This window comes from Equus asinus, chromosome 22 (genome assembly GCF_041296235.1).
Source record: "Equus asinus isolate D_3611 breed Donkey chromosome 22, EquAss-T2T_v2, whole genome shotgun sequence".
NCBI lineage: Eukaryota > Metazoa > Chordata > Mammalia > Perissodactyla > Equidae > Equus > Equus asinus.
The window spans coordinates 45,457,655-45,469,235 of NC_091811.1; the positions used below are offsets into that span (position 1 = coordinate 45,457,655).

Consider the following 11,581-nt stretch of genomic DNA (forward strand, 5'->3'; position numbering starts at 1 on the left):
CACACACAAAATGATGTCGCATTGTCTCCTGATAGTGACCTGCCTTCCAGGCCCCTCCAAGCCACTTCCTTTACACCACTCTTTGAAACCAAGCAGATTAATTTATCTTTGCCAAGGATTTAGTCTCAGTCATGGCTTTATTTCAATTTTGGATTTAAATAATTCTCTTGGGTTATAGCAGCAATACGATAAGAGATAAATTAGAAACCTAGGCTGTGAATGTTAATCGTACATCTTACATCTAACTCCTTTAATCTCTCTGCTTCGATAATTTTATAAAATCGGGATAGTAATTCCCAAGTACTTGTGAGGATTCCTAGTACATAAAATAATGTACAAGCCTATATGAAAATGTTGTAGTGACTTAATGTTTCTGATATGCCAATAATTTCTAAATGCTACTATGTTTAAACAAACCAAACCCCTTTAGAATCGTAATCCATAACCATTTCCAGCCATAGAGATCTTTGCGTAGGATTCCTCCCCATTCTCCTCAGGTTTTTCCTGTGTAGTGCCCTCCTTGAGGCCTCACCGATTGGGCTTAGTAACTGTTAATACTTTTAGGTTCTGAGCCATTCTTAAATATCTTCACAAGGTTAAAGCAACCTTACTGTTGGATTCTCTCCAACCTCCTTTGCCAGAGATGAACTGGGAGGAAGTGAAGGGGGTGGGTCTTGAAGTAGCTAAGCTGCTTCCTGCTCAGTCACTCCTACTGACTGATTTCTTCTGTCAGAGGTAACTGGCGGGGTGGAGGTTGCTCTTAGATCTCTCAAAGCAGTGTAAGATTTTTCACTTATGGAACAGGCTCTTGCCAATAATTTACTTTCATTTGGCCTTAGTCAAATCTAAAGTGTGTGCAATAGTCAGGCCATTGCACTTATCTGATTACTAAAGTTAAATCATTTGAGAACTGGGCTACCTCATGAGCAATTTAAAATCATCTCATTTCCAAAAAGATTTATTTGAAAGTAATCTTAATTAAAATCAATTTTCTTTGGATAACTCTAACTTAAACTGTATGTTAGATTTTTCTTAGTCGTATGCTCATTAGCTTCATTTAATTCTTACGAAAATAATTTCTTCTGTAGCAAATAGCTGTTGTATCAGTTCAGTATATACATAAGAAATTGCACCTTTTTAACTGGATTTTTTTTACTCAAAGGAAATACATTCTAAGTGAGAAATATCATTTAAGGAGCTGACTTGCCATTTTAACCCATGATCTATTTCATTGTGATGAATGTTTTAGACATTAACTTGGGAAATGTCTAAATTAAGCCTTCCCCTCCCTGCCTTTATTAAAGAATTTTTATTGTTCTCAAGCATGAATATATTAAAAGCCACATTGAAAACTGTCATTTTACAAACTATTTATTATTAACCATTTTCTTGGTAATAAAAATCTTTAAACCGATTTTATAATGTATTTAATTGCCTTTTATCTTGTCTTTGTTAAGAATATTTTTCTTTGGATTTAGCCTCTTTATATTTTTTGAGTCTTAGAAGTTCTTTTCTCAAGTTAATTTGAACACAAAATTACTTTTCCTAGCCTACTAAATCAGATTTGAAGGGGATATTGAGTAATGAATACACATTAGTTTTCCTCTAATCAACAGTCTTCAGTGGTTTGTTTATTGTCTGATGAATAAGAAAAAAGATGTCTACAGTGTAATGTAAGCTAAGTCCAAGGATAAGTTAAACCATAAGTCCAACTGTAAGTTATTTAAAGTTTAACCTATTCATATTGAGCTCCATTTTGATTCCAATCTATCCAATAGCCATCTTTTCCAAAACTTCCCTATATTCTGAGATACATTCTTTAAGCATACTATGCTTTTTTGTTTCCGAGCTTCCAAGTTGCCTGGAAAAGCCAACACTGTCTCAGTGTCCTCTCTACCCATTATGGTCATTCTTTGGAATTATTATCATGCTCTGTGTTTCTCTTCTGGCATTTACCGTATTCAGCCTTGTCTTGTGGTTATCTTAAATGTGTTACTCTTTTTACTAGAATCTAATTTCCTTGAGCAGGGCACGCTATGTTACTGACCAAATCAGGTACTTTACACGTAGTAGGTGAGTTCTAGTTGTCTGGCAGGCGCGGTTATCTGTCATTCAAATTTATATCTGCATTTATAGATTCATTAATATCTGTAGTAATATCTGTTATTCTCAACCCACATTGAGAAGACACAAAGTTCATCATCCAGGGTCCAAACAAAACACAGATCCATCTTCATTTATAAGCTGAAATGATCAGACCCACATACTCACAGTTGGGCCTTATTTTGCTTTGGATCTCTCTTTCACCTTAACATTTTGTAATGAAAATTTTCAACATTAGGAATTAGACAGTGTACACTCATACACTCATCACCTAGACTCTGTAATTAACATTTTGTTTTATTTGCCTTGTCACATATCCATTCATTCCTCTATTCACCCGTTAACTCATCTTATTATATGATGTCAAAGTATGTTGCACTCAGTACACTTCACTCCTCAGTACTTCAGCATGCATGTCAGTAACTAGAGTTCAGTATTTGCTTTTTTCCCCTCTCTTTTTAAAGAAATAAAATATTACAGCTACAGATAAAGCCCCTCTCAGATCCCTGCTGGCTCCCTCCCTTCTCAGAGCTGTCATTCTTATGCATGTTTTTGTATTTTTAGTATATATGTGTGTATCCCTAAACTAAATAAATTGTTTTTAAAACATACATAAATGGTATCTTAGTCTACGTATTTCCTTTGCAACTTTTTCCGCTGTTAATTTGAGATTTGTCTAGTTCCTGTATTCTCTGTGGGATCTGCATTTGGCATCAGTGAAAGATTCTGTACACTCTTTGGAATTATTTCATTTATTTTTGTCTAGTATATTATGATTGAAAGAACTAATAAGCTGGAAAGGGTAAAAAGAAAATCATTTAAGTATTACACTTTGACTAAATCCTATAAATTTATAAATTGATTTGTATTTATGGATGAGAATTCTATGAATTTTGATTGCTAAGGTTTGTTAGCATTTATCCACTTTATTAACTTTGGAGTTACTTTTTTACGTAGCTGCAATATTTGTGCCACATATTGAGTGTAGGCGGTTGAGATCTAATCCATGTGTTCATAATGCATTTCTTAGCAAGCACCAGTGTTCTTTTTAGGAGCTGTGCTTTTAAGAGCCAATAGGCACACAGCTTTGAGGAAGGAGTCTCAAAGATATCTTTTTCTATTAATATAGCACAACCAGCAACATAGATTACAGTAGTTTTGACACTTTCTGCATTACTACAGACCCAAATTAAAGGGTTTAAATTTGTCTCCAGTATTTAACGTCAGTATGTTGTCACTTTTTTCTCGACCTCATCAACACATTAGACGTTATGTTTCCTTGTATATTAAGCTTCAATTGGAGGTTCTTTTTTTAACTTATATTTTTATATGCATTTCATCAAGATTGTGGAACGTTTTACAGATACTAATTATATTTTGCAATGCTTCTTTAAAAGTGGTAAGCTTTTATTTCCACTTTAGTGGTAAAATTGTTGCAAATATATATTATTTAATTTACCAGGTCAACACTTACCACTACATCTTTACCTTTTTCCCCTCCTCAACCCTCTATAGTAACACTGCTTAATAGAATTTTTTGTGGTGATGGAAATGTTTTATATTTGCACTGTCCCATATGGGTAGCCACTAGCATTTGAAATAGGCTAAGTGTGACTGAGGAACTGAAGTTTTTAATTAATTAAAATTTCAATATAAATAGTCACATATGGCTAGAGGCTACTGTGTTAGGCAGCGCGGCTCTGTAATCACCATGCCAATAAACTGTTCTTGCAGTTAAACAGTTACCCCCTCATTTCCAAATCCAATCACTATGTTCTGTGCCTCAGCTTCTTTGATCTTTCTCTGGCATTTCATTGACTGCATTCTTATTGTACAAACTTTTCCTTGGCACCTGTGCCTTCACCCTCTCATGATTCTTAGTCTTCCTTATTGTCTCTCCTGTGGCTGATACTGATATTTGTAGGTGTCAACTCTTGGCTGTCTTTTGCTCTTATACGTTCTCTCAGAGCAGACTTTAGCTGTTCATTCAATATTTACTGAGTGTCCACTTTGTATCAGATACTGGGGCTAGAGAGAACTTACCCCCTTCTTCAAGAAACTCCTATGGCCTCGACTATCATCAGTGCCAAAGATGATAAGATCTTTCTCCCCAACCCCTTCTCCCTCCCTCCTTCCCTCCTGAGTTTCCTTCTCCTGAAGTCTAGACTCAATACTCAACTTCCTATTATTGGGTGCCTCAATTACATATTGGGTACTGAACTTATCTTCCATTCCTAGTACCCTCCCCCTTGCAATAAATAAAAATAAAAAACCTTCCAACCCATTATTCTTCACATTATCACATCTATATTGCTTCTTAATTACTCATAAAGCCTCTAAACACATCATGTCACATTCATTGTCCTTCAAGAGCCTGTGGCATTAATTCTTAACCATTTTCTTTCTCTGATACATTCAGAGGATCCGCTTCCTCCTTCTGGCTCTTTCTCCTTTGAGGGTGAACACAGCCTGCGCTTTAGCTATGCCAAGCCAATTGAATATCCCCAAAATGCCATTTCCTTTTCCTCCTTCATATTTTCCTAGAGTAAGCTCCTAATGTATAAAGAATCAGTTCTGACATCATTTTCTAATAACTCTCTTCTCTTGACAAAGTCAGAATAGTTGTGTCTCCTCTTTCCATCATCAGCATCACTATATCTAACATGTATTAAATGCTTCCTATATAGCAGGCACTATTCTGAGTGCTCTTTATTATCTCATTTAATCCTTATAACAGCATAGTCATGCCTGTAGGTACTGAACTGAGGCACAGAGGGGTAACTTTTTTTCCTTTTTCTTCATTTATGTGATTCTTTTTTTTTTTTTAATTTTAATAGACTTTATTTAGTTAGGGCAGTTTTAGGTTTACAGAAAAATTGCAAGAAAGTAGAGTTCCCATATACCCCTCTCTCCACAGAGCCTCTCCTATCATTAACATTTTGTATTGCTGTGATAGATTTGTTATGATTGGTCAACCAATATGGATACGTTATTATTAAATAAAGTGCATAGTTTACACTTTAGGGTTCTCTCTGTGTCATATAGTTCTTGGATTTTGACAAATGCAAAATGTATCATTCATTATCATACCATACAGTATCATACAGAATAGTTTTACCATCCTAAAAATGCCCTGTGCTCTCTCCCCCTTCCCCCTGGCAACCACTGGTCTTCTTACTGTCTCTATAGTTTTGCTTATTCTAGACTGTCATACAGTTGGAATCATGCATTGTGTAGCCTTTCCAGACTGGCTTTTTTGGTTTGTTTTGAGGAAGATTAGCTCTGAGCTAACATCTGCTGCCAGTCCTCTTTTTGCTGAGTAAGACTGGCCCTGAGCTAACATCCATGCTCATCTTCCTCCACTTTATATGTGGGACACCTGCCACAGCATGGCTTGACAAGTGGTGTGTAGGTCCGCACCCGGGATCTGAACCCGTGAACCCTGGGCCGCTGAAGCAGAACGTGTAAACTTAGCTAACCTCTGTGCCACTGGACTGGCCTCAGACTGGCTTCTTTCACTTAGCAATAAGCATTTAAAGCTACTCTGTATCTTTTTTGTGGCTTGATAGCTCATTTCTTTTTATCACCAAAAAATATTCCAGTGTATGTATGCACCATAGTTTATCCACTCAGCTATTGAAGGCTATCTTGGATGCTTCCAGTTTTTGGCAGTTATGACCAAAGCTGCTATAAACATTTTATGCAGGTTTCTATATGGACATAGTTTTTAACTCATTTGGGTAAATACTTAGGAGCACAATTCCTGGATTGTATGTTAAGACTATGTGTAGATTTGTAAGAGACAGCTCAGCTGCCTACCAAAGTGGCCTGTATCATTTTGCATTCCCACCAGCAATGTATGAGAGTCCTATAGCTTCATGTCCTCACCAGAAATTGAGGTCGTCAGTGTTTTGGATATCACCATTCTAATAAGTGTGTTGTGGCATCTCATCTCATTGTTGTTTTAATTTTCAGTACCCTAATGACTTTTATGGTGCACATCTTTTTATCTGCTAAGTGGCCATCCACCTGTCTTCTTTGGTGAGCCGTCTGTTCAAATCTTTTGCCCATTTTTTGAGTTTTCTTAATTTTTGAGTTTTAAGAGTTCTTTGTGTATTTTGAATGCCAGTACTTTGTCAGATATGTATTTTGTAAAGATTTTCTCCCAGTCTGTAGCTTATCTGTTCATTCTCTTAACGTTATCTCTCAGAGAGCGGAAGTTTTTAATTTTAATGAAATCCAACTTGATTTTTTTTTTTTCATGGAACATGCTTTTGGTGTTGTCACCTAGATTTTTTTCTTTTATTATCTTCTAGAAGTATTATAGTTTTGCATTTGACATTTAGGTCTATGATCCATTTTGAGTTAATTTTTGTGAAAAGTCTAAGATCTGTGTCTAGATTATTTTGCACATGGATGTCCAGTTGTTCCAGTACATTTGTTGAAGACTATCCTTTCTGCATTGAATTGCCTTTGCTCCTTTGTTAAAGATCAGTTGATTATATTTGTATGAGTCTATTTCTGGCTCTTTATTCTATACCATTGATCTATTTGTCTATTCTTTCAACAATACCATACAGTCTTGATTACTGTGACTTTATAAGTAAGTCTTGTGTTTTCTCTCTTTTTTTCTTGATTAGCCTTGCTAGAGGTTTATCAGTTTGATCTTTTCAAAGAATCAGCTTTTGGTTTTGTTGGTTTTCTGATATCTTGTTTTCAATTTCATTGATCTCTGCTCTTATTTTTTTAACTTACTTTGGATTTAATTTGCTCTTCTTTTAGTTTCCTATCATATCTTCTTTTCTATGTATATTTTCTTTTATATCATATGCATTTAACACTATAAATTTCTCTCTAAGCTTTGCTTTTGCTGCATCTCACAACTTTTGGTAGTTGTATTTTCATTTAATTCAAAATATTTTTAAATTTCTCTTGAGACTTCTGTGATCCATGTATTTTTAGAAGTGTGTTGTTTAATCTCCAGATATTTTGGGATTTTTGTGGCTATCTTTCTGTTGATTTGTAATTTAATTCTATTGTGGTCTGAGAGTGTATTTTGCGTGATTTCTGTTTTATATTTGTTAAGCTGTGTTTTATGGCCCAGAATGTGGTCTATCCTGATGATGTTCCATGTGAGCTTGAAAAGAATATGTAAAGTCCGAAATGGGTTTCATGAGGCCTAAACCAGAGTGTCTTCAGGGCTGCACTTCCTCCAGAGACTCTAGGGGAGAATCTGTTGCCTTGCCTTTTCCAGTTTTTAGAGGCTGCCTGGATTCCTTGGCTGGTAGCTCCTTCCTCCATCTTTAAAGCTCATCACTCAACCTCTGTTTCTGTGATCACATTTCCTCTCTTTTTCTGACCCTCCTGTGCTCCTTTCTGAGGACTCTTATGATGACATTTTGCCCACCTGGATAATCCAGGATAATCTCCCAATCTCAAAATCCTTAGTATAATCACATCTGCAAAGTCCCTTATCCCAGGTAAGGTAACGTATGCCTGGGCTCCGGGGATTGGGACATGGACATTTTGCGGGCAGCAGTGAGGGCATTATTCAGCCTACCACAGTAGGAGAGTCAGGATTTGAACTCAATAAGCCTGCTTTTAGAACCACCTCTTTGTTTTTTCTGGCTTTCCTACACCTTCCACATCTAAATGTCTCCTTTATGCTGTTTTAATTGTCTGCCTTTACCCTTCCCACTAGAATGTAACCCTCCTGAAAGAGGATATAGAGCATTTGAACCAAATGAGTTCAGATACAAGAAACTGTATGGAGTAATGAGACATCAACAATAGAGAAAATAATGGTTCTTATTTGATTCCCCAGCCTTTTAAGCTGTGTATATGTCTGACTTTTGCAGTTAATTAGTTACCTCCTAATATTAATATAAATTAAATATTAAGATAAATATATGCATATATATCTAAACTTAAGTAGCCTCCTGTGGCTTGTGGCTACCGTATTAGGTAGCACAGCTCTATAATCTCTACCTTTCCGTCAGACTGCTCTTACAGAACTGTAATGCATATGCTAAAGATGGTTTGGGTTGTCTGAAATGAAAATTCTTCTAACAACTCATGTTGCCTTAATTTTTGGTTTCTCTTTTTGTGGGAACAGAGGTAAGGACTGAAATGATATACATTCTAGAGGAGTTTTATGTCATTACAAGCAATTTTAGATAGAACAAACTTGCCATCGAGGAGTTTGTTTTGCCAAGTTCTCTTCTTCCAGTCACTGGACAGCATAATTAATAGTAAAAAGCCTTGGTAGTTTTATCGTATTTCTTTATTCCTAGAAGTACTTCATGAGACTGTAACTGTTAATGCAGGCTACTATAATACAGGACTCTGTAAAACCACATTTGGATAGGTTTTCATTATGCTGGCAAATTTAACTATGTTTCTATGCAGTTTATGTGAGCCCCACCCATACTTTAACCTGTTTCCCATTTTGATGAGGTCCAATCAGGGGAAAAAGCAACAACAAAAAAATCTTCCTGTGTGGCCTGTAGATATCAAATCTGAAGATTATTAATGCATTTCCAGCTAGGGACCATAAGCAAACAAACTCTCCTACAGATAGCTACACCCTTCCTGTTTGGGATTGAGTTTACTGTGGAACAGATTTCGGAAACAGGTTCTGACCGTTGTGAATTTTATTTATAAAATGTTGGAGGGTGAGGTTCTTCCTTTAACAAAAAACTAATTATTTCCTGTCTAATGCCCAACAGAGCATTTTATGCAGTCTTTTTAGAAAATTTACCCTGTAGTAGAGAATTATGTTGCTTTGGGCAGTTCTGGTTGTTCTTGTCAACTAATGTACAAAAATTGGTCTGTTTCAATGAATAATTCAAAAAGGACTTACAATTAAAAAATAAAACACAACCTCTGAATGCTTGTAATATCTTGTCTCCAGAGTGACAGTAGTTTACAGTTTAAATAAATGTATGAGCACATTGTAATATGGTTTTACTTTTGATATGCAAATCTGTAGCACATTTATGTTCTGTAAATATGCTCAATGAAGGGTTACATTTTAGGTAAAACAGCAGATTTAAAAGAATTTGCAGGTTAATTCACAGTGTAACATTATCCTCATCTAGTACATCTGTTATAAAGAAGCCTATAAAATTTAGGCCACCCACAAAGTGGTCTGCTGAGGCCTGTGGTTGGTGTTAGAATGCTGTTATTATGCGGGCTGACTGGTTTGGTAAGGAATTTACCTCCACTAAGACTGTGAAACATCATGGTCCTGACTTTCCCCCACGGGGACTGCATTGGCTTGACTTAGGTGCTATGTGTTTGTTAGACCAGTTAATGGGCTCTATTGCCTTGACATCATATGTAATACCATGTGAATGGTATGCTGTTTTCTAAGTTCTTTTATTAGAAATAGTCATATCAATTCTGGGTCATATAAACCTTAGGATAAACTGGAATGGTTGGTTTAAATAGTTAAACTTAATGGCTATTATGAGTAAAGTTCATCACTATTTAGAAAAATGTGTGTATGTGCGTGCGTGTGTGTGTGTTAGTACTGAGATGGAGAAAGCAGCTAAGGGTTTTATATATTTTATTTGTGTCATTGGAAGAACTTAGCCTTTTAATTTTCTTGGGGCTTGTGAATGGTTTTCAAGAGCAAGGAAATGAATTTACTATAATTTAGCAATCTAATACTGAGAGTCAAAATTAAATAATCTTCCTGACTTCTTCATTCAGTGACGTGATCTCTCAGTGTTTTCCTATCATTCAAGTTGTCAGCAAAGGGGCCGAGAGAGGTGCAGTTGTATTACTGTGTCTCCCTTTTAGACTTTAGCATCATAATTCTGCCAACTGAATGAGCTCAATGGTTGGCTTATTATTTTCACTCTTAGCTAACCACAGTGTATTTCACCTTTCTAGGTTTACCGACAAGACTGTGAAACTTTCGGGATGGTTGTGAAAATGCTGATTGAAAAGGATCCTTCACTAGAAAAGTCTATCCAGTTTGCACTGAGACAGAATTTACATGAAATAGGTGAGCGCTGTGTTGAAGAGCTCAAGCATTTCATTGCAGAGTATGACACCTCTAGTCAGGATTTTGGAGAGCCTTTTTAGACTATTACTTGCTCAGGCAAAAAAAATGTTTCTAGATTTTTTTTTCCTGGATTGTGTAAATCCTTAATATATGGAATTTTGCGATGAAGAGAAATACTTTATGATAGTTGACCACATTTCCAATATCAAATAAACATCTAAAATAGTCTAAGATATTTTAATTAGATTTTTTATCTACACATAGAGCCTCCTAATCCATACTTACCTCCCTCTCTCCTAAAATGATGGGTCAGTTAATTTTTCAAGCTTTGAAAAAGCAGTCCTGAAGAACAGCTTTCTGTACTTACTCATGTTCTGTAGTCTTCCATAGTATATGATCATTTGTTTGGTCATGTTAGTGTAATTTATAGGTTAGAGATCATTTCATGTAAACATTAATAGTCTTTTTACATTTCATAGTCAATGATACCATGTGAAAATGTTAGAATTCTGAGTTGTGATTTTATTGACTTGTTGCTTGCTTATCTTAGGCCTTGTAACTTTTAGTATGTTTAAATATAATATCTAAATAAACTGAATACTTTGTTATCTTAGAGAATAGTTGCTTTGAGAATAATTCTCATTGTGATAACATAGAGCACTTACATCTCTTAAAGGCCCTCACAATAAAATGCTGTTTTCCAAGTAAATGAACTCAATGTCTTGTGTTAAAATAATCCTGAATTTCCTGGCTACTCTCGCTGATGTGTGAGTCTTCAACAATATTATATGTAAGACTAAGAGAAGGGACAATTTGAAATGAAAGATGAGGGCTATTTTAAAGTTGAAATTTCTTTAAAAATATTATAATCGAAAGAGAAAGATTTAGAATATGAGGGAGTAGTGGAGTTTCATTTTTTCCGTAGGCCCATATTCCCTATCTCAAGAAAGAAGAAGATTAATAACATATCCGTGATTAGACCATTTACAAATTATGCCTTTATTAATCTCTGTTTGTAGTCTAACCAGTTCTTTGTTCTGCTGCCCTTTTTAGGAGTTCTTAGCCTTTCAAAAATGTTCTTGAAAGAAACAAAGCAGAATAGGCACTCAGCCCAGCATAACTACCCTTCACCAAGCAGTCTATGTAAACAATCCTTCATGAGTGAGCCGTCCAAATCACAGGTTAGTTAGGAATCTAACTGGGACGATTAGGATATTCTACTCGCTTCCTGATCACTTCCAGCTGCCCAATGGCATTTAGCCAAAATATGTGATTTTATGGCATTAGTTAGGAGACCTTAAAAATCATGTTTGTTATTACTACCCAATTTCATTATCCTCCCATCCTCTTTCCATTTCCAGTCTCTTCTCACTTGAATTCTGGCATTATTTTTAGTGACCTCTATTGATAGTATCTAAAGAGCTGCCCCAGAGTAGATAAAAATTATATTAAAAGTGGAAACAG

At 35.6% G+C, this 11,581-nt stretch overlaps 1 protein-coding gene across 25 annotated transcripts in view; it reads left to right on the plus strand.

Annotated features, from left to right (window-relative positions):
• The window catches only part of PPHLN1 (periphilin 1), a 122,114-nt gene extending 110,533 nt beyond the window's left edge, over positions 1–11,581 (plus strand). For all 25 annotated transcript variants that reach the window (XM_070494406.1, XM_014864271.3, XM_044755592.2 and 22 more), the window contains one exon: positions 10,003–11,581. In XM_070494406.1, the coding sequence (XP_070350507.1) occupies positions 10,003–10,197 (195 nt within the window). In that variant the 3' untranslated portion in view covers positions 10,198–11,581. The remainder of the gene's footprint in view (positions 1–10,002) is intronic.